This window comes from Xylona heveae, assembly GCF_001619985.1.
Source record: "Xylona heveae TC161 unplaced genomic scaffold L228scaffold_5, whole genome shotgun sequence".
Lineage (NCBI taxonomy): Eukaryota > Fungi > Ascomycota > Xylonomycetes > Xylonales > Xylonaceae > Xylona > Xylona heveae.
In genome coordinates, this window is record NW_017264197.1 from 542,635 (window position 1) to 567,446 (window position 24,812).

A 24,812-nucleotide genomic window follows, 5' to 3' on the forward strand; every position below is an offset into this window, starting at 1 on the left:
ACGCAATCAGCAATCCCGTCCCCCTTCATGCGACCAGCCACAATATATGTTGCCATGGTTGCTTCGAACTCCTGGACGTAATAGACGTTGAGAAGCAGCAGATACACAATAATTGGAGTTTTTAGAGTGAGTCATTGCAAATGAGATTGAAGACACACCAAATACATATAATCAAAAGTTGTTGTGATAGGGACTCCGCGCCGTGACTAAATCTCATGCAATCCTGAAGACGTGCAATGCATTCCAGTATGATTCGAATTCACTTTTAGTTTCTTGAAAAATACAATAAAGTCATTGATCACCGTTGAGGTGTCTTCTAAATCGCCCAACCTTCAAACGTACTCACGTCCTGCATCATTCAACAACCGTGTTGAACCTCTACAAGCAGCTCATGCTACTAACGCCTCTTATTCAATCGTGAAACTGTAAGTGCCGGAGGCAGATATTTCTCTAATAAAGAATTCGGGTCTTTATGCAGGCTGAATGATCATCAGCATCTCGAAGTGTGAAGCACAGATTGCACACTTACAGTTCAAGCTTTCCAGTTCCTCATAAAGCTCTCGTACACCGTTGTGATCCACGTTGCTTATATCGGCCATCAAATAGGCGACCTAGCAATGTCAGGCTGAAAAGCCGAAAAGCTTAAAATCAATTTGAACAACTTACGTCTCCTCTGCTATCGGTCATTTGCTTATCAACATTGTGATCTCCAAGGATTTCATTGACTAAAACCGGCTCAGCATTCATCTTGGAACAGTATTGAGAATTTGGCAGTGCCAAACACAAAGGTTGATATACCTTTTCGCAGGACGCCAGGAATATTTTGGTGGATAAATATGACCTTTCATGGTTGGTTAGTTGAAGTGACGAAAGACCGGCATTGGACCACCTACTCGGATATGGTCGGAATCCTCAAGGGTCAGTGAGCGAAGATTGACCTCAGGCATATTGACAGCTCCGAGAGTCACACCTTCGTTTACATAGCGAACGAGCGCCTCACCAACCTCAATTCCGATGGCGCTTTGTGCTTCTTCAGTGCTTCCGCCAATATGCGGGGTAAGAATTAGATTTTTGAGACTCCGAAGGTCCTCGGCCCAAGTGTTAAGATCATTGTGGAAATAGTTTCCATTACCTGCAGGCTCGTTGGGGTAAACATCAAGCGCAGCGCCGGCAACTTTACCAGTCCGCATTGCGTCTATCAAAGCAGGAATATCAACAACGCTGCCGCGACTCGCGTTGATTAGGTAACTGCCGGTTCTCATCTGCTCGAACTGCTTTGGACCAATCATGCGTTGAGTCTCAGGCAGCTCGGGGACATGACAGGTAACGAAATCTGCTTCGCCAAGAAGCACTCCGAGATCCGGAACTTGTTTAGAAGTACCCAAAGCCATGAGATTGACGATATCATAATAGATGACTGACATCCCCATGGCTTCAGCCAACACGGAGAGTTGGGATCCGATATGGCCATAACCGATTATACCTAGCAAACACATCAATAGGATATACATCATGCAGAACTGGGGAAAATTACCTAAAGTTTTTCCACGAACCTCCCAACATCCTTTGCTAACCTTGTTCCAGATCCCCTGATGAAGTTCATTTGAGCGATCCCCTAATTGGCGAGCCAGCGCAATAATTTCACCAATAACTAGCTCGGCAACACTCCGGGAGTTACTGAAAGGAGAGTTGAAAACGGCAATTCCATGATCCGCCGCATACTGAAGATCAACCTGGTTCGTTCCAATGCAGAAGCACCCAATGACAATCAAGTTTTTGGCCTCTCTGAGAACATTGGCAGTAAGTTTCGTTTTTGATCGGATCCCGATGACGTGAACATCACTGCAGAGAAAGTCAGAGTTTCAAGTGGGTAAGCATTGTGCATTTTTTAGACTGACCGAATCTTTTCGATCAGTTTGTCTTCAGGCAATGAAGACTTCAAGAATTCCACCTGATAGCCTTGCTTCAATAATATGTCCCGGCCCGTTTGATTGACGTTTTCCAAAAGCAATATCTTAATATCTCCGGTGTTAAATGGCTTCAGGTGCTTGACCGATGCCTTCCGTGCCCCGCTAAAGCTTGAAGGCGGGGACATAAAAGTGGCCGTAGGCGACGTGGATACACTCCGAGTTATCGAGACACGCCTTGAGTCAGCAGCTCGATCGGCCGGGATATCAAGAGCTGGCAAAACCATAGTGATTTGTTCCCACTTATGAAAATGATGAATAGTCTTGCACGAGGGCAGATGATTCACTTGCAAAAGGCGCCACTCCTCTTTTTAAGGTTCATTCAACTCTCGCATGTACACGGATCTAGGCGGCCTTTTAGCGTCTCGCGCCGATTTCGCAATCTGCAGCACGTGAGCTGACCAATAACACGAGACTAACCCTTGTGGAGAAGTTGCAAATTGCTATCGTACTCGGGGACGTTACGCAAGTCAAAAGAGCCACGATGCTAAGCCTAATATTTGATATGCTAGCGATGATAACCACGAAGGAAATTTACTCTGGTCTTATTGACGCTATTATTGAACGTTATAGTGTGGGCGACGATGAACTCGGTCAAATCTACAATCTTCCGCAATGACTTTTTTCAGAGCGATAACACGTGACAGCTGCCATGTTGGTCGCAAGTAGCTCCGCCGCCAGATTCCTGTCAAATTTGGTGGAAATCGTAGCGGCATGGCATATGGCCTGCTCCAGTACGGTTTCGGCATATCTTGGCAGTAAATTGTAACCTAAGGTATTGGCAAGCGGGAGCCAGCTGCCGTCAATGAATGTCTGCTTTCGCAAAATTCATCCTAGCAATTCAAGGCTGCGTTGAGCAAAGATGATAGAAGAGAAGTCAACCATCAATCGCGCAAATTAATACGAACAGGAAGGAAAGAGACCAGCTTCTCAATCAGGAGGGGACAAAAAACAACATGACTGGCAAGAAATACAAGCAGTCTAAAGACCGCAAACTTGGAGATAAAGAACGGCCCACGCCCGAGCATACTCGTCTCCCGGTCCAATTTCTCGGAAAAGTTAACCGATTTGAGCTCAGCGATCGCTATTATAAATCTCGGCAGGGAGATACTGAAACACTTCTCAACAGAAGAAGTCTAGCTTTTCAGCATTTAACTTTGCTTGCACTCAGCAGCTTCTTGCTTTGGCTTAGAATTGTCATCCTAGACACGATGTTAGGAGAGGATATAAAGGTGATCTGGATTCCAAAAACATACCTCATCTTCGGACTCATCATCCTCGTCACGATCTTCGCTGAGGTCATCCTCCTCATCATCCTCGTCCTCAAACTCACCATCATCCACATCCTCATCCAATTCTTCGAATTGCAAGGCCTCCCCGGTAAACCAGTCAATCGCTCGGGGAATGAGCTTCTCTTTGATGTCCTCTCCAAGTTGGTAGTCTAGCTCCAAACGCTCTTCAATATCCGAAGCGGCATCATCGTCATCCTCAGTAGGAGCTTTGGGGGGGGAGAAGAAGTTAAAGAAAGATTCCGTCGGAACAGTCTTTTTGACGACACGCGTCTGCTTTGTATCTAAGGGAGGATGAGCATTCGAAAATACGAAAGCGATGAAATTGGCAAAACCCACTCTTGTTTCTTTGCTTCTTACTCTCTATCCGAACCGTGAGGTCTTTTCCGGTCTTCCAGTCGATCTTATCGCCTTCGGCGTGATCGTAAATGAAATCACCACCATATCCACTTTCCTCCTGGTAAAAATAGGTCTTGCTGATAGTCTTGTTTGCGAAAAATTCGTTTGGCGAAAACTCAAAGATCAGGCGGAAACCCGGGCGGTCTAAATACTCCATGCGCACGTCAATGAGGTATTTGAGAGCTGCCTCGTCCCGGTCCGTGATCATCTCGGCAAGTGAGATTTGATTCTTCATAGATGACAGCCAGAATTCTGGAATTCCGGCCACAGCCTCCGAAGCTTCCTCATTCTTCTCGTCTGTTGAGCCGACATGTTTCTCCAGTTCTTCGTCTCCTTCTTCACCAGCCTGCACCTCTTCAGAAGTAGGTTCCTCCAATCCATTAACGATCTTGGAGCGTTTTTCATAGAGCGGTGTGAATTTTGCAAAGTACTTCTTTTCAAGTTGAAGAACTTCCTCTTGAAAGGCGGCTTCCAACTTGGAGTGCTCCTTCTGAACTCCCTTCAATCCAGCGACGCGACGGCGGACTGGTGCAGGAAGCGACTCAATGTAACCAGAAGAGCGGCCCACAAGCGATCCAAGTTTCCCCTGAATCATAGAGACTAATTTGGGGTTTTGTGCGAAGATAGACGCGGCTGCGGTGCGGTCAAAATCTTCTATGGAGAAAATTAGCGAAATGCCTCGAGATTTAGTTGATATCAAATAGATCGCAGACCTTCCGAGATACTAGACACGCCCGGCTGCTGCGCGTGAGAAGATATAGGGGCATTATTTGCAGGAGTATTCTGAGGTGTCCTGAGTGGCAAGTTTAGCAAAAGATATCCTACCGTCGAAACGTTAGAGGATCACTCACGGCGCAGGCTGCAGGTCAAGTCTTTTATTGCGGATTGGTTCCGACATATTTACGAGGTTATCAACGAAATCCTCAAGATCCCAAGGTCAGGTTGGTGGTAATCTCAAGATCTCGAGGCAGTAAGCGGTGAGCGTTTTGATGGAGGTTGAGGCGTCGTTGAGGAAATTCTTTGAGTGCAACTGACGACGCTAAGTAAGCATTCCCCTGCGGGCAGAGCATACCCCAACCTGACTACGGGACGCGATACTTACCAGAGTAGTTCCGCTTCTCCCAAGGCGGATTATTTGTGTATTCCTATCACGGAAATTTTGGTATGAAGCTGCCTACCGTACTACTCTACTGTAGGTAGGTACCTTAGGTACCGTAGATACCTACCAAATGTACCTCAGGTAAGGCACCGGGAGATTATGGTATGAATGGTCAAGAAATACATCTAGGATACTTGAAGTTGTATGCTGCTATCTGATGCTCTTTGCCCTCCTCGGTATAGCACGCCTCCTTGTCACTTAATTATTCGAGAATGATACGAGCACTGAGCGCATCAGAATTTGATTTGCCGAACTTGGGCGATATCTCATGAATTTGACTAGTTGTGTATGTATAATACGGATCACAAGGTAGCATAGCAACAGTCATCTTCTTGGGTAATGTCATAAATAAATTTATGGATAATATAGCAGATATGGCAGCTTTAGGTTAGTTTTATCTACCTTACCCACCTAGTATAACTTATGTTACTGTGGCTTCTTTTCCAGTTGAATCAATTGACCTGTGTACCATAAAAAGGTAGTCGCCCAAGACAACATGGTTGTCATATATATAATGCTTAAATTACTTCATTTACCAGAATCTTTATCATGTCAAATACCCTACTGCTGATGGCCGGGACTGGTTCCGTTCAATGCCGTAGCTACCTTATGCTTTTCTACCTCGGTACTCCGATAGCAGCCTTTGCGTCAGTCTGAAGGGTCGTCTGTTCGCTGTTGTCTGCTATCGCGACGGTGTCGACCGCATGACCGAGGCGGACCTGTGGAAATATCGCCTGAAATATACCTACCGTACCTATAGGTAAGGTGCCTAAGGTATAGGTAACTTCGTACTCTGATAGTACCGAGGACAGAATACGGAGTAGACGAACTTCCGTACTCTTCATTCGTACTATAGTTACGTTACCCAATACCAACATGCTTTGACCACTCAAACCAGCAGCTGCAACTAGCGCATTCTACCTAGCGTAAGCGATGTGCAGCGAGTTATGTTTCCTATCTTATCTCTTTCAGCGTTTGAGATACTTGATAATGTTCGCATAATTGTTCATTTGCTTCCTTTAATAATCTCAGATGCACGAATTTTTGATCGCGCAGCATGGATGTGGAGAATCCACTTATCGGCAGTGATGGGAGTCCTGAATTCTATCATGATGGAGAAGCATCAGTCAATAGACACAGCCAAATATATCGGCGTGGCTCAAATCTCAGCGAGTCAGTCTTGTTTCGATTCGTTTCAACGATCATTATCTAACTTATATGAAGGACAAGTTTTGTCTCTAACGTTGAGATGGCTCATGATGAGGTGCAAGGCGTGCACTTGTATTTTCAGAGCAAGGGCTAACGATGACATATAGGTTTTTGCTGGCCCGATGCCAGAAAGCGTGCCAAGTAGTATATCATCTTTCGCTCATCGCAGAAACAGAGCTGATTCAACTGCCGCGAGCTTTACGTACCTTGATATGAACGAACAGCAAGACTGGGATATCGGCGGTACAGAAATTGATGGCGATCAAGAATATGGGTTTGAAGAATGTGATGTTGATTTGGAAGCTTGCAATCTCTCCCACCCGCGCCGCAAGTCCTCAACATACTCAGGAATTTCACCCGAAGATCCTCTATTGCGGCGCCATATATCTACAACGACAGACGCCAGTGGTGTTGGACGCGGGCATCGAGTCAGTCAAAAGATATACATTCTGACCGAGGATATGACCATTGTAGTTGCTGGGTTTTCGACGAACGTTATTGGCTCTATTATTTACTTTTCTCTCTGCATACTTTCTTTCGGTTTAGCATATCTCCTATTTAAATGGCTTCCGCGATGGAAGATATTCCTTGTGGGCTCTGCTTCTCCTCTCCGAGATTGCTCGTGGGTAGTAATAGAGGTTCGTACATTTAACAAATCTTTTTATGGGATGTGGACTGAATCAATAACAGAACCAATGGGGAGAGTTGTCTCTACATGATATATCGAAGCAGTCATACGGGCGTCCTTTATCGACAGTTTTCATGTCCCAAGAGAAAAGTCCCATCGGCGATGAAGAATATGACGAAGAAGACCCAATAATTGATTATCTTCGGTCCATAAATTATCGCTATGTCACGTTCTTCTACCATCCTTTGAACGGTAAATTCGTACTTTCCAACGACTGGAAAGACCCAAGTTGGACTGATGTTCGGTCTGTCCGTGCTGGGCTTGATGGAGAGGAAAGGGATATTCGTGAGAGGATTTTCGGAAGAAATGTCATTGAAATTGAAGAGAAGACCCTTTTCCAACTCCTTGTTGATGAGGTTTGAACAAGCATTCCGCATTCATGAAATTTGTGACTCACATTCTCAGGTCCTCCACCCTTTCTATATTTTCCAGATCGCTAGCTTGATTCTTTGGTCTCTTGACGAGTATTATTATTATGCGGCTTGCATCTTCGTTATATCTGTCGTCAGTATCGCTACCACGCTCATGGAAACAAAAGCTGTAGGGCTCATATCTTTTCATTGCTGGTTTGATGCTAATTGTTAGACAATGCGCCGTCTCCATGAGATTTCGAGATTTGAATGCGATGTTCGGGTTTTGCGAAATGGGTTTTGTACGTAAAAGAAGTACTAGGACAAGTGCGTTGCTAATGATTAGCAGGGAGACATGTTTCATCCGGAGAACTTGTTCCTGGCGACGTCTACGAAGTCACTGACCCGTCACTCACCCAGTTCCCTTGTGATAGTCTCCTCTTATCTGGCGACTGTATAGTAAATGAAAGCATGTTGACAGGTATTTGAACGGCACTTTCAAATTGAGATTGCAATACTTACACTCCGTTCTCCAGGAGAGTCAGTTCCGGTGTCTAAAACTCCTGCTACCAATGAATCGCTTCATAACCTGGATCCTGGATCCTCTTCCATACCGTCTGACATTGCAAAGCACTTTCTGTTCTCCGGCACAAAGATCATAAGAGCTCGGCGCCCGCAAAATGATAAAGACGACGAGGGTGTCGCACTTGGCTTGGTAGTGCGAGCTGGGTTTAACACAACAAAAGGCGCCCTCGTTCGTTCCATGCTTTTCCCAAAGCCGTCTGGTTTCAAGTTCTACAGAGACTCATTCCGGTACATATCTGTCATGGCTGGAGTAGCACTGCTGGGATTTATTGCTTCATTTATCAACTTCATTCGCTTGAAAGTAGGTGCACTGTTTTCTCGTTTGCTCAATTCATGTTGTCGCATTTTCTTTCGCTTTCTTCGCAAATTAACCTCATTTTTAACTCTTCCTCCCTGGCCTCCTCTTTCTTTAGAAAACCTCACCTCCTCCTCCCGCGGCAAAGGCCTGGTCTCGTTCTTACTTTCTCTTCCCCACTATTTCAATTTTTATTTCAATCTCATTCTGTCTTCTGCTTTTTTTCCTTTTCGATATTCTCTTTCCCCTTTTCTGTGATATTCGTGGAGTGTCATTTACCTGACCAGAGTAAACTAGCTCGCCTGGCATCTTGTCATCGTCCGAGCCCTTGATTTGATCACTATAGTTGTACCCCCAGCGCTTCCAGCTACGCTCACTATAGGAACCAATTTTGCATTGTCTCGATTAAGGAAGAAAGGCATATTTTGTATAAGCCCACAGAGGTTGGTACTATTTCATTTCCGCTTCATGTCATTAGTTTTAGACTTAGCTGACATTACACAACAAATTAGAGTAAATGTTGGGGGAAAGCTTGATATCGTTTGTTTCGATAAGACAGGAACACTTACAGAAGATGGGCTTGATGTCTTGGGTGTCCGCGTAGTGCAGCGTCCCACAAAAAGGTTTGTCTCTCGGTACCAGCTTCTGTACTGTCATGTTAATACTGTCCAGGTTTAGTGACCTTCTCTCGAGCCCGTCTGTTATTCTGCCTGGTTCTTTTCGTGAACATGATCCAACACTCGATTACGACTTTCAAAAAATCATTTTGTACACAATGGCTACATGTCATTCTCTTCGATCAGTTGATAAAGAACTTGTTGGCGACCCGCTAGATATCAAAATGTTTGGGTTCACGGGTTGGTCTTTCTCAGAAGGTGACCAGAAATCGGCTGTAATGGAAGAGGATGGTCAAAACCGGCTTTCGCCTTCAGTTGCCCGACCACCGGATGGATTCGAGCCAGATCAGATGACCAGCGTAGGTGTTCCCATTCTCGAGACTTAGGACAGCAATAACACGTAATGCAGGGCCAATCGCTGGAGCTGGGCATTTTAAAATCATTCGAATTCGTTTCCCAGCTTCGAAGAGCCAGCGTTGTCGTCAGACGGTTCGGAGCGACTGGGGGCGATATATACGTCAAAGGTGCTCCAGAGTGCATGAAGGACATCTGCCGTGCTGAATCTTGTAAGTTCTGCCTTTTTTGTACATTCTTTGGACAAGATCGCTGAATTTTACCCGCAGTTCCTATCGACTATGAGAATCTTTTAAATTATTACACACATCGGGGCTTTCGCGTTATTGCGTGCGCTACGAAGCACATTCCGAAGCTTAACTGGGTCAAAGTGCAGAAAATGAACCGTTCAGAAGCTGAATCATCTCTAACCTTCGTCGGGTTCATTATATTTGAAAACAAACTCAAGTCAAATACCACGGAAATTCTTAAAGAACTTGGCAGTGCAGGTATTCGCCGGGTTATGTGTACTGGCGATAATATCTTAACGGCAATCAGTGTTGCTAGAGAGTGTAGCCTCATTGACGAAACTGCTCATTGCTTTGTCCCACGGTTTCTCGAAGGTAAATGGATTTATTGTACTTTTACATGAAGGATGAAACTCACAAACTAAAAGGTGACTGCACTTCACCAAACGCGAGACTCGTCTGGGAAAGCGTGGATAATCCTAACTACCGCTTAGACGAGTACACTTTGAAGGTAAGGTTGGCAGCATCTTGACTAAACCTAATAATATGCTGACAAAATTTATAGCCTCAATCACCACCACCCCAAAGTGACGCTTCTCTTCCGTATGACATCGTGAACCTCCGTAACTATAGCGTGGGAGTGAGCGGCGATGTGTTTCGCTGGATAATTGACTACGCACCTGAAGAGATTGTCAAAAGGGTAATTATCTCGTCATTAGTTCAGGTCGCACAGAAACTAATCCTTGTGATCTTAGATGCTTGTTTGCGGGGAAGTGTTCGCTCGCATGTCACCAGACGAAAAACACGAGCTGGTTGAAAGACTTCAGAGTTTAGAATACAGCTGTGGGTTTTGCGGCGATGGCGCAAATGACTGCGGTGCTTTGACTGCGGCAGACGTTGGCATCTCGTTGTCTGAAGCCGAGGCATCAGTTGCTGCACCATTCACCAGTAGAGTCTTTGATATATCCTGCGTTCCAGAGGTAATCAGGTAAGATCGAGAGTCGTCAATTTATTCTATCAATTATATCGTTAAAGCTAAATGGAATCAGGGAAGGCCGAGCGGCTTTGGTTACGAGCTTCAGTTGTTTCAAGTACATGAGCATATATTCAGCGATACAGTTTACATCTGTGAGCTTTCTCTACGCGTCGGCGTCCAATCTAGGAGATTTCCAGGTAAGTTTGACAAGCTGAATGTGACGTGTAAATTTGACTTAACCGAATTAGTTTCTGTTCATTGACTTACTGCTCATTTTACCCATTGCAATATTCAGTAAGTGGTCTCTAAATGGACAGAGGAAGACATCTGACGATTTTACAGTGGGCTGGACTGGGGCATATCCTACCCTTTGCCGCAAGAGACCAACAGCAAGTCTTGTGTCACGCAAAGTTTTAACTCCTTTGCTCGGCCAGATATCATTGTGCGTTCTCATTCAATTTATTGGATTTGAATATGTGCGGAAACAACCATGGTTTGTCAGCTCTCAAATCTGGCGTGATGGCATGGATTAACTTATCATGACTACTAGGTTTGTGCCGCCGCAGATTGACCATGAAAAATCAAATGTACGAAACTCAGAAAACACAACACTATTCCTTACTTCCTGCTATCAATACACATTATCAGCGATAGTTCTGAGTGTGGGCCCGCCTTTTCGACAATCCATGGCTTCCAACGGTAAGCTCCCACTACAAAGCGTTGTGTCATTATCTAACTTATATGACTAAAGTACCGTTGGTTATCACCTTGGTTATTGCGACCTTGCTCTCCACTTACATGCTTTTTGATCCTGCTAAGTGGCTCTTCGATTTTATGGATCTCACTGTGCTGTCGATGCCCTTCAAAGCATTTGTGCTAGCACTCGCCCTGTCTGGTTTTGCCTGTTCCTGGCTAGCGGAGAGGTGGGTGTTCCCGCATTTAGCGAGCGCGATCGGCAAGGCGAAGACGGCTCTCCTCCCTTTGCCGCCCAAAAAGCGAAAGGAGTACAAAATATTGAAGGACGAAATGTGCCAGTCGTGAGTTGCTATCAATCGAGCGTGTTGGTTTTGGATTGAAAGGAGAAACAGGGTTAGGCCAGCTGGCGGTTGTATATAAGTGTATAACGTAACCATTAATTTATCTTTGGCAACAAATAGTAAGGATCTATGCAGCCAGCGAGTGTAGGATATTTTTCATGACGTCAACATATTGGAGATCGATCTCAATTCACGATGCAAATGGGGAGGAGCTGCAAAATTGACGATGCCCGATGGCTCCAAAATACAACACTTTGACTTGTGACAGATTACAGAAGAGAGGGCTACTTCAGGCTCACCTAAATCATACAGACGCAACTGCCTGCATTCGGTCCCATATGATCCTTCATTTGTCAAGAAACTACATGGATACAGGTACGGGATCATCGTGAACTGGATAATCGATATTGTATTAACGATGCAGACTGGCTCATTGACGGCGGTTTTCTGCCGGAGTTTGTCATACGGCTAGGAATTCGGCGCCAATTGAGAGACCGTATCGAATGCCTTAAGAGTGCCTCCACAGCGGAACAATATGCGCGAAAGATGGATTACATTGACCAAAGTCGCAATAATCAAATTGCAATTCATACTCATAAAGCCAATACACAACATTACGAAGTCGACGCAGGCGTGCTTGCTGCATGTCTCGGGCCACGGATGAAATACTCATGTTGCCTGTACCCTACAGGAGCTGAGAGTTTAGGTGAAGCAGAGTCGGCTATGCTCGACAGCTATATACACAAGGCTGATTTAAGGAACGGTCAAAAAATCTTGGATTTAGGGTAAGTACCAGCATGGGTGAAAACAATACAACAGTTGTCTGATAGAGTGGAAATAGCTGTGGCTGGGGATCTGCTGCACTTTATTTTGCGCACAAGTTTCCGAACGCCCACGTCGTCGCTTTATCAAATTCGAAATCTCAAAAAGAATTTATTGAACAGAAGGCTTTGAACGCTGGATTGACCAATCTCAAAGTTTTGACAGCTGATGTGGCAATTTATGAATTGGAAAGGAATTACTTTGATCGAATTATATCAATTGAGCTCTTCGAGCACATGAAGAATTACGAGAGCTTGCTTCAAAAGCTCTCTGGTGCATTGACGGTTGGGGGAAAGCTTTTTGTGCACCTTTTCTGTCACAAGAATACACCCTACGACTTCGAAGATGGCTGGATGAGTCAAAACTTCTTCACTGGTGGGACAATGCCATCTGCAGACTTGCTTCTCTACTTTCAGAAGGATCTTACCCTTCGACATCAGTGGTGGATTTCGGGCACGCATTACGCCAGGACATGCGAGGTAAGCAGGGGATAGTTCTTCACTTTGATTTTTTTTTTTTTTATATTTCATTCCGAATAATCTCTTTTATTTTCCTTTCAATCCTCACCCTTTTTCTTGGAAGTAGGGCTAAAAGAAAATAGGATTGGCTTTCAAAATTGTGCCGCAATCGAGTTGATGTATGGCCGCACTTAGTTTCAACTTACGGCTCTGAGAACGCCCTCGTCTGGTATCGAAGGTGGCAAGTCTTTTATATGGCCTGCGCGGAATTATTTGCTTTTGATGGAGGTGAAACTTGGGGAGTATCGCATTATTTATTTGAAAAGACAAAGTAACGCCCTGGTTACAAAAGAAATTGCCGGCGGGCATGGCTCCACGCCCATGCTTTCTAAGCGTTGCTACAGTAGTTATATAGGAAATCCTTGGCTCACTCGAGCGGACTATCGCACAGAGAATCCGTGAATATAAAAAGAATGAAAGCTATAAATAACTCTTCAATTGTTCACGAGGTCATAGAACGGTCGAATGCGGATTCAGCAACCAGCTCTTCTCGAGTCCTCTCGTGACAAAAGTGCCATTGTATCAATGATCCCAAGGATGCTTCAGACCCAGAAGAGCTGGACCATCTCTTTTAGCCCGGTACATCAACTTACAATGAATTAGCAGCGTCAATTAACATTGGGTCAATCTCACTCACAAAGAACCACATACTGGCGCCAAGAAGTGTTGCGGAGTAGCGATAGAGCGGCCGAACCGGATGAATATGAACGGGATGATGGCCAGACATTATGCTGCAAAGGCATGAATGTAAGTAAATATTGAAAATATCTGATGGAGGATCCCCTTACCTTTGAGGGTCTTGGTGAGCGAAAGATGATGACAACCACACTCGGGTTGAATGCTGTAAATGAAGCTAGTTTGTGCGGAGAACAAATTACCCCAATGTCGACCAGCTCGCGTTGTCGCTAGTCTCCGGAGAAGTTCCACCTTAAGTTTGCCTGGGCTTTCGGCATGGGGCGAGCGGGTGGTCCTTGGGTTCCCGCTTGCAGGGTTGAAACGAGCACTTTACAGTACAGTTCAGTACAGAATGATGGACCTCTTGCATTACCAAGGACAACTCTCTATCGGAGTAGGGAGGCACGATACCTACCTACCCAAGCTCTGCGCTAGGGCCTTCTAAATATTCCATTGCTCACTCGTGTCTGTACATCAGAACTGAACCCCATCAAACTCCATTATCTTCATAAACGAACATTCACGTCAACGCGCAAATTCATGATTATAGGGCAAAATTTACGGCGCTTTTACACCGTCCAGCGACTCAAAACCGAGCCAGCGCGTTTATTCACCTGTCGGGCTGGCACTCAGTTCTATCGCATGGCTTGCTTGAGAAACACTCTCAGATAGCTTACTTCCATAATCTCTGGTAGAGGTCTCACCTCTCGGTTTACTTGGGAGGCTGCGATGGAACCGTGCCTAACCATGCCATATGAAATCTCGTCACAAGCTTGGAGCGAACGGTCGACGCCTCCGATGCAAAACATCAACAAAATGAGGGCACAACGAAAGCCTTTGGAGTTTAACTCTGATGGCCATTCAAGGTTTCAAGGATGCTCTAGTATTCGTGACTACGAGATACTGGGGAAGCTTGGAGAAGGCACATTTGGGTAAGCGCACATTTGCATTCAATCATCTCAGCATTGCCCGCAAAGAGACGGATGCTAATTCAATTTTTGATTCGAAAAGTGAGGTTCACAAGGCTCGCTCAAGAAAAGATGGCTATGTCGTCGCTTTGAAAAAAATATTAATGCATAATGAAAAAGATGGAGTAAGTGTCAATTTGTCCAACTCCACGATTACAAGTTACTCATTTTCGATCGTCATGGAAAGTTCCCCATAACAGCACTTCGCGAAATAAAGCTATTAAAGATGCTTTCTCATATCAATATTCTTAAACTTTCCGAAATGGCCATTGAGAGAAGCAAAGGTGGGTCACCATCGCTTGTTTTTGGCATTACCCCTAAGCTTATAATGAATTAATAGGTGAAGGAAAAAAGAAGGCTGTTATGTATATGGTCACTCCATATATGGACCATGACCTTTCCGGTCTCCTTGAAAACCCACATGTCCAATTTACAGAGCCACAAATCAAATGCTACATGTTGCAACTTCTAGAAGGAGTACGATATCTTCATGAGGTTTGTTTCGTATCCCCCATCGGACTTAGCATTGGAAACCTAACCTGGGACTTCGCTTGCCATAGAACAAGATATTACATCGAGACATGAAAGGTCAGACCTTATATCTCCATGTTCTAGAATCCACTAATAGTTTCTCTTGGGTATAGCGGCAAATTTGCTCATCAATAACCAAGGAATCTTGCAGATAGCAGATTTCGGATTGGCAAGGCATTACGATGAACAACCACCGAAACCAGGGAAGGGTGGAGGAGAAGCCCGTCGAGATTACACTACACTTGTTGTCACTCGATGGTACCGACCGCCCGAGCTGCTTTTACAATTACGAAGATATACCACCGCAATTGACATGTGGGGCGTGGGGTAAGTCTAGTAGGCTAGCCAACCTTTCCATTTCAATGTTAATTCCCCCATCAGCTGCGTTTTTGGCGAAATGTTCAAAGGAAAGCCAATATTAGCCGGCAACAGCGATCTTCACCAAATTCAGATCATCTTCGATCTCGTCGGATCACCCACCGAGCAAAATATGCCCGGGTGGAGCACTCTTCCGGGCTGTGAAAACGTGAAAAGCTTCAAGCCTCGGACGGGCACGCTTGCTCAAACATTTCGAGAGTAAGTCATCCCAGATTGACCAAGAACTTTATCGTGTTGCTATTTAAATCTGACATTCTCTCCAAAAGGCAGGGCTCGTCAGCGATTTCCCTCCTCGGAGAACTCCTGAAACTGGACTGGAGAAAGCGTATTAATGCAATTGATGCGCTTCAACACCCATATTTCCGCACCGATCCGCTTCCAGCAAAGCCCGGCCAGCTTCCTCAATTTGAGGATTCGCATGAATTAGATCGGAGAAAGTTCAGGGGTCAAAAGGCAGCATTGCCACCTGCTCCGGCCGGAGGAACTGTTGGGACTGGTCCAAACGGAGAATGGATTGGTCCCTCAAGTCGTTCTACTGGCCCTTGGCAAAGTAATAGCTTTCGTCCTGGCGGTTCGGGGCCGTGGCATGGGCACGCCAGTGCTACAGGCTCCTATCCTGCGAATCAAGGTACGTCTGAAAGTCGTATACCGCATATTGGCCGCGGTCACGTCCCCAACCAAGCAAATCATCGCCCCGCTTGGGCACGAAACGGTGAAAACGCCAGGCAATCTTCTACATTTCATAACAGGGAATCCGACCTCGGGAGTCACTATGGAAGGCATGCACAGCACTCCAGAACGGATCCCTCAATTTCGAGCGCAGGCAGGGGTGATAGTTATGTCCCGAATTATTCGGACGATAATGATGGGTCTCGCTTAAGGCTTGAAGGCACTCGAAGAGAGGAAAGGTACGACAGAGCTCATTATTCATATGATCGCCGGGAGAAGTTGAGCCGACCTGCAGGAAGGACGAGAAGCAAAAGTCCTGGGGTTGAAAGAAGTAGGGACCGCGTTCGTGAGCGAGAACGGGATCTTTATCGGCGGTAGATCAGGTTACGACAGGCAATCAAACAGATGGCAGTCGCATGAGATCATAGAATCTGCGGGTATCCTGGAATACTTTCTCCCTGCTACCCTTCCGTTCGGCGTTTCTCCCGATCCTAATTCTCGTATGTAGTCAGCCTTTTCTAAAGAAAGCTCTGTAAGTCTTGTTCTCACGCTGTTGTAATTGCCCGGGGAAAATAAACCAAAAAAAACTTGTTCAAATGCCTGGCCAAATACTTATATATGTGCTGTGAAGACCGGCTCAGGATCTCTCGGCGCGACTATCTACTTAAGCCATCACTAGCTGGAAATTTGTGATCAAAGAACTAATCGACCCATGGCCTAGGATCTGTCTCTTATCTTGTGAGGTCCTCGTTGGTGGATGAGGGGGCGTGCGGATTTGGACGAAATCGTCAGATCTGCCCAAGCAGACGAGGATCTAATGTTTTAAAAAAGTCGATGTTTTAAATTTCAGCTAGCCAGTACACTGGTCAATGCAACGACAAGGATCATTCCCCAGTTTTCACCCTTTACAAAGAGTGCATAATACGATCTGGCAAACGCGTAATTACATCAAAATATTCTTGCTGCTTCTATGAAGCGACGTAGCCGACTCCTTTCTCATCATGAGTTCAATCATGCGTAGCGCCATTCGAAGGGATATAGATTTTTAGAAATCGACTCGGGATTGCAAATATATGAGAAGATAATTGTTGGGCCGCTCTGGGTATTTGACACTGTAGTTAGGTAAAGAGACAACGGTATCATGTTTTCTGATCGGTCCCATACATTCGCAAATTGATATCTGCCGAACGCCATGGATACCCAAAGAGCTGTTCTATTGATGAATGAAGGTATCTCCCCGATTTGCTGTGCGAAAAAAATTACCGCACGTCAATTCCAAATTGGTTGGAATACTCAGTTACTATTTTCTTTGCGAGCAGTATTTGATTCAGGGGAGTAATACTTTACATTACCCTTTTCTTCGAATGGAACACATTCAAGAGAAAGGCGTTTCCGTCTCTCGAGACTTAGGCATAATTCCTAGGAAGGAATTCTTTTCACCTACTCTATATGTGGGTTTGTCGCGGTTGATTCCCGCCGCCATCATACAATCGTTTGGGTGCGAAGTTGCAATCTCCAAGATGATTGGCTAGGTCAAATGGAGGGGCGCTGACGCGAACTTGACGCGTTATTTACAGATTGCCCCCCTCCCAATAAATTGCAGTACGCTATGTGACAACGTACGAGTGTGTACCACGCGTCGAATTGGTAGGTACCGGTATTTTCGCTCTTGTTAAATGCATCAATAGAGATATGCTCCGCGGTCCTATCGCTGCTTTGCCTTTGGTCAATACTACTTTCCCAAGGGGTTTACGGCGACCTCACAACTCCAGACATTTCTTACTGGTCCTGTGTAACTACTTAGGTATTCATCACCACTAGCAGGCCTTGACTTTTCCTCAGGAGAGAGTGATTTCCCTAAGTCCTTGGAGCAAGGTATCACATAGAAAATTTTTTCAAGCATGATTTCTCTATATAGATGCTATTTTTTTTAACTCTTGATGCCTTTGTCAGCCATAGAGTCATGCTGTACCTTCCCGAGGTGCTCAAAGTTTAAACTACCGCGGTGCATATGCATAAGCTCTTTCCCTGGAAGTTTCCCCACCACAAGGTCGCCACCAATATAGAGCCGTCCTGTTCCACTCGGTAAGTACATACAGGCAGGCAGGTCACCCCAACTCCACCTCCGAGTTCCCATCAACTTACGAAATTCGATCAAGGTTGACCAACCTCTAGATCACCCTCGCTTCAGTTGCTCATCGACGACTGTCTACTTTACAGTGCATTGCTTGTTGCACTATCTTGAAGTTCAGAAAGATCGATTGGCGCCTTGCGGCACCGACCGTGATTCAGCGGGCTTACGCGCTTTATTGATTGGGCTCCTGCTTCCTTTCACGTAGATCGCCCTCCCCCGACGATTTTGACAACCCTGTCGCGCCTTTTGCAGTTACGTTGAATCCTCTAGCTGTCTGTGATTGAGTCGGGTACGTCAAATCCATTTTTTCCTCTCATTGCTATCCAGCCTAGAAGCTGACTATCGGTGTAGAAATCGTTTAGGCGCCAAGAGCGCGAACATTGAGGAGATAGATGCGACAGTGGGCATTCAACATTTGGTAGTGGCTGCGTACTTATCCCAGTGTGATCACAATAAGCCATCACGACGTTATCACTTGATCACACCATCTACGCGTCCTGAGTCCGACGTCTAATGTAAAGATATCCTCGAAACTCTCCCTGTCCATTCACGATGTCCTCGACGCGTCGCGGACATAGTGCCAATGTCTTTCAAAATGAAATCTACCCAACCGATCTCATGCATCAATGGATGCCTCGGCCTTATTCCTCTCGTGGATATTCATCTTTGGGCCTTCAAATGACGCCTTCGATATATAGTCAGCCTGCGCAGTTTAACGCTCTGATGGGTGGCCTCGTGTTTGAGCCTCCGCAACGACCTCGCGTGCCCTCACCTAGGAAAGGCCGTGGTACATCATACGTGCCGTCAAGGACAATCTTTCATCCTGGATTAAATCGAGTGTCAATTCCGCGTCCACATCCCGCGCATTTCGTTACTGATTCACCGCCCAAACGCTCCGTTTTTCGCAATATTGAAGCCCCTTCGGTCCCGCGACCGCAACAGGGTCTTTTTACTACCTTTCCTTCTACCAAAACGGCCATGCATGAGAGCAAATCTGTGAGCGGTCTTCAAAGCGATCGATTTGCAGAGTTCCCGGATCTCGGACACAGCTACCCACGGCAACCTAAGACACCTTTGATTGACGCCGCTTTGCTTAGAGAGCAAGGATTCAGAAAAACTTCGAGGAGTCACCAGCCAATTATCGAGGTTCCGGAACCAGAAAAAATGCCCGCAGTTGAAGATGATGGCTTGAAACCGCCCTATAGTTACGCTACACTAATTGGAATGTCCATCTTAAGAGCACCAAATCGTCGATTGACATTGGCTCAAATTTATAAATGGATCTCCGACACATTTTCCTACTATCGAGTATCTGATTCGGGATGGCAAAATAGCATTCGGCACAATCTCAGCCTGAACAAAGCCTTCGTGAAGCAAGAACGGCCAAAGGACGACCCAGGCAAAGGGAATTACTGGGCAATCGAACCGGGAATGGAGGCCCAATTCCTCAAAGACAGGCCGCTCAGGCGTCGCACTTCTGTTGGCAATGGCTCTTCCTCCTCTCTTGGAAAATCAATCAGGGAAGGTCAAAGGAGCAAAGTTGATGAACCCAACCTGGACGTCACTCAGGAGCGTGCCCCTGGCTCCAGGGCAGTCTTTAACGATATCGAACCGTCGTCTGATGCGACCATTCCAGCTTCAGATCCAGCAGCTCAGGAAGATGAGGCTTTTGAGTTTCTCCATCATCGCCTCCCTTGCTCGCGCGCTCAGCCTTCTTCACCCCGGGCTCTGGATTCCTCTCCGCCAGTACCAAATCAAGCAGAGGTTCATCGCGCAACGCCCCCGTCGACTTCGCAAATAGTTCCATCGTCTTCGCGACAGCCACGAAAGCACAATGTCGTGGCCATGAACGATAGCGGTTACTTTTCGTCCCTTGACTCGTCCGTCATGCGTTCGAACATGCCCTCCACGGTAGCCGGTCCGGAAGCTGAGGTCGATCGAGCTTCACTCAAAACGGGCCGGGCGGAAGAAGAAATTGCTCGCATTGCGCGAAGTCGTAATCCCAATCACGGCAGTCCAACTAAGCACAGAACTATTTTCAAGCAACCTTCTCCAAGGCTTGGCTCATCCTCTCCTTTAAGATGCCTTGATAGCACTCTCATGCTACCGCCATTGACGCCAGCGAGCACGTTCAAGGTGTCACCAAAGCGGCCTCTGTCAGCCTCGCCAAATACTAATCTGAGAAATCACCGCAATCGAATGCGGGAGCTCGTTCCATCCCCCGATCGTGGCATGGCGGTTCTTCCTGACGAACTACCTTGGGGGCAGGATCTTTTCGATAGAGATGAGGTATACATTTTCGATGAAAATTTCAATTTATTCCCAGACGGACCATTACCACAATGCCCATCTATCGCAGGTTCTCCCGGAAAATCTGACTCTCCTTCCAAGCGGCTCTCGCCGTTCAAAAATTCTTCTCCTAGCAAGCGCTTCACGCCAGCTAAACGCGCACATTCGCAATTGTCGCCGGAAAAGCGCACGGTGAAGAAGCCTCGTCATGCACACGCGTTGAATGGGGATAGCGTTCTCTCCGATGTAACTGGCGCTGCTTTAAACCTACCAGAGTCAAATACCAAGGGCAACTCATTGGTTAAGCCAGGACCGCTAAAGGCATTCGGCCAGTCTTCTATTTGCACCGGAATCATAGATATCCCCAGAGCAGGATATCCCGATTTTGACGACGACTTGGAGGGTCAGGATGATATTGGCGAAGTTGACCTTCTCCAAGGTTTCCAAAAAATTGGCGGTTCATAAGCCTCTGATGAGGGCAAGCCCTTACAATACTGATACGAATCTTCTCGATGGGGTTCTTCCCGCTTTGTCTCGGGAATTTCGCGGAGGATACGTCTTCCAAAACAGCTATTTGGGGCGTGGATAGTCCAATGATGCGTTTGTTAGATGATTGAATGACTATACGAAACTACGATCGGCTGGGCGTTCAGGCTCGTTCATTGATGGTTGGCGCGAAGGACTCGGTTGATTGTGGCGAATGATGATTAGCTTTGCGGGCGTTATGGTATGTTCAAAGATGGACTGGTTCGCTCTTTATTACTTTCCTTTCCCGCCTCGATTGTCGGGGATGATGCCTGCCATATTTCTCTTCAGCAACTGTTTCAATTGACCGTTATTTGTTATTGGATGCAATGGATTATTCGGATCAAGGTTATTGGATGATCATTATGTCTGGACTCAGCACCATTGGCAAATATGCCTTTGGACGAATATTGCATTAGCACATGGGTCATTATTCTGCTTTTGTTTTTTTCTTGTTTTTTTCGTCTCTACTATAGTCCCTGAAATCGGATTTTAATCTAAATATTCATTACAATCTCCATTGGCCGAGCCAATGTGCGACGATGTTGAGTGTTTATGCAGAGTTGAGAATAAAAATCGCCATATTCCCATATCCTGCCGTTCATGCTCAAAGCCACCCGGTGATTCAAATGATGCGTGGCTTGCCTCCGCAACTTCGTAACCAGAATTCATAGCTATGATTAAGAGATTTGAGATACTCCTTATTAGACAAGGAGTCCTGCTCAGGAAGCCCCGTATGATTGTGCCTTGTGATACCGTGGCAGGGTGCTGTTGCAGCGAATAGACAAAGAAAGCGCTCTGGTAATTTAGTTGCATGATACCATCGGCTCGGGCTGAGGCAGGCGAACGAGATATCCCACAGAGAAAACGAGCCGCCATGACACCTTCGGCCTAGAAAAGGATACTGTTTCCACCAGGTCCATCCGTACTTTACAAATGAAGAAAATTGAGCAGAGCGAGGCCTGTTGCACCTCCAGATCGATGCCATCATATCAGTCACTGGAAGCACAGCCCCTGCATCCGCAATTTACACACTGCACAGTCTGGCCTTCGGTCAATCGAGCTTTAGGGACGCGGCAGATACAGGTTGCGTTGAAATTCGTCTCCTTTGTCTGGATGCATGGCAGGCAACATAACTTTTTGCACAAAATTTCAGCAATTCGGTATTAAAATAATTGAGGACATCAAGTATTTGGATGCTGTGAGGACACAAACCTTCTCATAGCCAGTTTTCTTCCACTTTGCAATCAACATCGCATCTGCGTAGCCATTCTTAAGTAGATAATCATAGAGTTGCTTGGAAATAGAGTCTTTGGTGTACAAGTCCCAGATATATCGCGTGCCTGTATATAAGATCGAAAGCAGTTTCTGTCAGCATCTTCTTTGTAATAGAGATGGGGTTTAAGAAACTGAAAGACTGCTCTGCAGTGGTGGTAAAATTTGATTCCAGTAGAAACTTCTCTGTGGTTGGTAGGGCGGCTTACGTTGATGCCGGATTTGAAATATTGGCCATAGCATTTCATGTCTCTTCTTTCCATCGTGTGGGGCGTTTTCGGCGTCTTTCATCTTGTTGCTGAACTCAAGTAGCGTATCTTCAATATCTTCGAAACCTTCCGGTGGCGGCTTTCGATTACGGGCTGATCGAATAGGAGGCATGATTTGAACGTCACAGCTGAGACAGTTGCGTTGACAGGCTTTTATCGATTCGATGTTTAAACTTAATGTACGTGTTTAGCTTAATAGATCGATGGACCGGCTAAGATTTGAGAGAGAATTGCTCTGTATCATTGTATGCGATTTCGAGCGCTTCTAGTAACATTCAGCGAGCTAGGATCGCCAGAGAAAATATGCGCTAAACTTCTTCAGGCGATACTTATCTTGGGCTATCGGGATGAATATGTTGCTTAAGGGTCCTATGATTTGGAAGACCAACGCCTTCCTCCAAGGATATTGATTTATTCAACTTTACACGCCGCTATTTCTTCACTTTGGATATATTTCTTTCCTTTCCAAACTTCAAGGGGTCTGGTTCATTAATTCTTTGGTTGTGCTTGGATTTTGGCATCCGCTCGCATTCCCACTTACCACACGTTTTCTCTTCTCCGCTCTACTCGTAACCATCATGCTCTTCCTATAGATAATGTCGATCAATTAAGCTTGAAACGTAGGCGTAGTCTCCTTACTCCGATATATCTAGTACAGCTTCCATAGAAGCGCGTTATCATTGTGCTAGCATAATGGTCTGGGGATGTCTTTTCGGTAGGTACCTGCACTGTACAGGAATTCCAAGCATAATGTATGTACCTAACCTACCTACCTTATACCATACGCGCCTTTCCCCAGACCCCATGCCCGCCTTCCCGCAATGTCAAGCGAGGCATTGTTGGCCCGCCACCTTGAATCGTATCGGCAACATTCACCAACCAATCTCCAACTCCACTATACATTGCACCGCGGACAATATGGTCATTAATCCAACTTACCTCGCGCAGCGGACTAGAACATGTAAGCGCTGTTGATAACATCACTTCTTTACACGCATCTAAATCCATAAAGCCGCTAGCTGGAACGATGCGAAGAGACGAGTCCTCAAATCTTACCGGGAATGGCTTCGAGCTGTAAGTCAAATCTTGGTCACCAGAGAGCATACGGGAAGCTAATATATTCTTGGTGCTGCCAGGGTCCAGAAATTCAGCAAATGTATTCGCTCAACATACCGGTCTCAGCTATTCGTACCAAAATCCGACAGGAGTTTGAACGACATCGATATGTGAGCCAGTTACAGGTTGTTGATATGCTCCTGTTTCAATCGCATGCAGAATTTCAGGTATGAATTCAACTATGGGAGGGAGGCCGCCAAGCCACGTGATCGAGAAGTCGAGCTATACGTAAATATAGGCAAATCCTGCAAACTCGTTCATTTGAGCCTTGGATTTCTACGGTCCCTAGTGCTAATGGTAGGACGCATGTTCTCTAGGAAACCTTGAATTATTGGAAGCAATTGTCCCATGTCCTGAAATATTTTCGGGCTGAAGAGGATCCCACGGCTCGACTCCCTCGAAACTTCATGCAGGGCTTTTTGGAGGTATTTGACCATTCAAGTGCACTGTGCCTAGACGCCGACTAAAGTTCGAAATATAGGGACGAAATTAGACTCATCCGAATCGACATCGATTAGATAGCACTACTCTTTTTACCGAACCGTATAACGCCGCCCGATAAGTTGTAAGAATTCATTTAATGAGGCGGCTTGATTGCGCTCTTGGCGGCAGCAAACTTGTCAACTACCACATCACATAGGTCCATTAAATCATCTAATCCTTTTTCTAAGGCATCGAATGCTGTCGTGTTCTCTGTTTGAAGTGTTAGCCTAAACGTGCCGCAGATTATCCGATTGCCGTTGACTGTGGCCTGCCTGAAGACATACCGTAAGTCTGTATCCGTATATTCATCTTCGCTTCAGATGGATGGGGTATCGAGTAACCGCAAAATTCAACATCTGGGCTGTGTTGCCCTTTGCGTTAGCCATCAAAATGTAGCGCTGGTGGGCATGGAACGCACTTCTTCATTATAATATACCGAAGCGCATTTCCAAGTGTATGATCTTCTCCTTCAAACTCAAATGAAGCAGCCGTTTCCGTGGATCCTGGAAGCTTTTCATGGGTTCTTTATTAGATCCTTTGCTCAATATTACCCGGGCATCGACAGTCCGTTCGGGAGAAACGTACCACGCGGATTCGCTGGTCGGCCAAGTCGATATATGGCTCAGGAGCCGGAGGGTGCTCCATCGCCGCATCGGCCATGTGCTGATCCTCCGCAGTATTTGATCCCGACGGCATGGGTGCGGCTTGATTGATAAGGCGGGAATGATAAATTTATGCAAAATTCGCTGAAGTCAGGAAATTGTCTACTCGTTTGCGGTCGTTTACAACTTACCCGGCAATGGAATTTCTGGTTTTCGCATGTGTCAGCGGCCAAAGTGCGCTAACAGTGCGTCGAAGGCTCGGAGGCGACTAACTTTTTCCTAGCCGTATCCAGCCATCCCCAATCAAAATGCACAAGGGCACAGTATACCGTATTAATCAAGTTATCATAAAATTCCTATTATTTCCTTGGTGGTGCTAAACTCTGAAGAATATGAAATTTACGCT

General features: G+C 45.9%; 10 protein-coding genes across 10 annotated transcripts; 5 read left to right on the forward strand and 5 right to left on the reverse strand.

Moving 5' to 3' along the window:
* Positions 1-177: 177 nt before the first annotated feature.
* Positions 178-2,330, reverse strand: L228DRAFT_246996 (3-phosphoglycerate dehydrogenase, hypothetical). The gene is made up of 7 exons (XM_018332531.1): positions 1,899-2,330; positions 1,535-1,842; positions 894-1,483; positions 799-841; positions 667-725; positions 530-611; positions 178-479 (listed from the first exon to the last, which is right to left on the reverse strand). Exons 1-7 carry the CDS (start codon positions 2,192-2,194, stop codon positions 451-453), a joined length of 1,407 nt encoding a protein of 468 aa, XP_018188198.1. The 5' UTR covers positions 2,195-2,330; the 3' UTR covers positions 178-450.
* Positions 2,331-3,118: 788 nt separating this feature from the next.
* On the reverse strand, positions 3,119-4,553 carry L228DRAFT_253122 (nucleosome assembly protein; the record flags this gene model as incomplete). The annotated part of the gene is made up of 5 exons (XM_018333731.1): positions 3,119-3,169; positions 3,224-3,540; positions 3,596-4,309; positions 4,369-4,448; positions 4,507-4,553. 5 exons carry the CDS (start codon positions 4,551-4,553, stop codon positions 3,119-3,121), a joined length of 1,209 nt encoding a protein of 402 aa, XP_018188199.1.
* Positions 4,554-5,805: 1,252 nt separating this feature from the next.
* L228DRAFT_229799 (P-type ATPase-like protein) lies at positions 5,806-11,385 on the forward strand. Its single transcript, XM_018330516.1, has 21 exons — positions 5,806-5,987; positions 6,039-6,078; positions 6,131-6,661; positions 6,714-7,067; positions 7,117-7,251; positions 7,297-7,363; positions 7,411-7,542; positions 7,598-7,947; positions 8,239-8,384; positions 8,454-8,564; positions 8,614-8,917; positions 8,968-9,124; positions 9,182-9,514; positions 9,568-9,650; positions 9,705-9,839; positions 9,895-10,127; positions 10,189-10,312; positions 10,364-10,409; positions 10,458-10,608; positions 10,666-10,814; positions 10,867-11,385. The coding sequence occupies exons 1-21, from the start codon at positions 5,872-5,874 to the stop codon at positions 11,154-11,156; spliced, it is 3,987 nt and encodes a 1,328-aa protein (XP_018188200.1). The 5' UTR covers positions 5,806-5,871; the 3' UTR covers positions 11,157-11,385.
* L228DRAFT_276871 (S-adenosyl-L-methionine-dependent methyltransferase) lies at positions 10,919-13,105 on the forward strand. The gene is made up of 4 exons (XM_018335628.1): positions 10,919-11,527; positions 11,577-11,937; positions 11,994-12,453; positions 12,576-13,105. Exons 1-4 carry the CDS (start codon positions 11,386-11,388, stop codon positions 12,765-12,767), a joined length of 1,155 nt encoding a protein of 384 aa, XP_018188201.1. The 5' UTR covers positions 10,919-11,385; the 3' UTR covers positions 12,768-13,105.
* On the reverse strand, positions 12,596-13,383 carry L228DRAFT_246999 (hypothetical protein). The gene is made up of 3 exons (XM_018332532.1): positions 13,281-13,383; positions 13,130-13,223; positions 12,596-13,080 (listed from the first exon to the last, which is right to left on the reverse strand). The coding sequence occupies exons 2-3, from the start codon at positions 13,217-13,219 to the stop codon at positions 13,015-13,017; spliced, it is 156 nt and encodes a 51-aa protein (XP_018188202.1). The 5' UTR covers positions 13,220-13,223; positions 13,281-13,383; the 3' UTR covers positions 12,596-13,014.
* Positions 13,384-13,548: 165 nt separating this feature from the next.
* Positions 13,549-16,442, forward strand: L228DRAFT_229802 (Pkinase-domain-containing protein). Its single transcript, XM_018330517.1, has 8 exons — positions 13,549-14,099; positions 14,179-14,260; positions 14,323-14,419; positions 14,476-14,630; positions 14,696-14,723; positions 14,780-14,993; positions 15,048-15,242; positions 15,311-16,442. Exons 1-8 carry the CDS (start codon positions 13,897-13,899, stop codon positions 16,089-16,091), a joined length of 1,755 nt encoding a protein of 584 aa, XP_018188203.1. The 5' UTR covers positions 13,549-13,896; the 3' UTR covers positions 16,092-16,442.
* Positions 16,443-18,399: 1,957 nt separating this feature from the next.
* Positions 18,400-20,601, forward strand: L228DRAFT_268036 (hypothetical protein; the record flags this gene model as incomplete). The annotated part of the gene is made up of 1 exon (XM_018335068.1): positions 18,400-20,601. The coding sequence occupies one exon, from the start codon at positions 18,400-18,402 to the stop codon at positions 20,599-20,601; it is 2,202 nt and encodes a 733-aa protein (XP_018188204.1).
* A 1,052-nt stretch (positions 20,602-21,653) lies between these two features.
* L228DRAFT_210873 (putative cell cycle control protein Cwf14/Bud31) lies at positions 21,654-22,317 on the reverse strand (the record flags this gene model as incomplete). The annotated part of the gene is made up of 3 exons (XM_018329871.1): positions 21,654-21,797; positions 21,877-22,004; positions 22,146-22,317. 3 exons carry the CDS (start codon positions 22,315-22,317, stop codon positions 21,654-21,656), a joined length of 444 nt encoding a protein of 147 aa, XP_018188205.1.
* Positions 22,318-23,083: 766 nt separating this feature from the next.
* L228DRAFT_247006 (NADH-ubiquinone oxidoreductase 14.8 kDa subunit) lies at positions 23,084-24,002 on the forward strand. Its single transcript, XM_018332533.1, has 5 exons — positions 23,084-23,166; positions 23,218-23,279; positions 23,342-23,488; positions 23,639-23,746; positions 23,803-24,002. Exons 1-5 carry the CDS (start codon positions 23,124-23,126, stop codon positions 23,812-23,814), a joined length of 372 nt encoding a protein of 123 aa, XP_018188206.1. The 5' UTR covers positions 23,084-23,123; the 3' UTR covers positions 23,815-24,002.
* On the reverse strand, positions 23,899-24,500 carry L228DRAFT_268039 (DNA-directed RNA polymerase I and III 14 KDA polypeptide; the record flags this gene model as incomplete). Its single annotated transcript, XM_018335069.1, has 4 exons — positions 23,899-24,014; positions 24,089-24,165; positions 24,223-24,314; positions 24,390-24,500. The coding sequence occupies 4 exons, from the start codon at positions 24,498-24,500 to the stop codon at positions 23,899-23,901; spliced, it is 396 nt and encodes a 131-aa protein (XP_018188207.1).
* Positions 24,501-24,812: the final 312 nt, after the last annotated feature.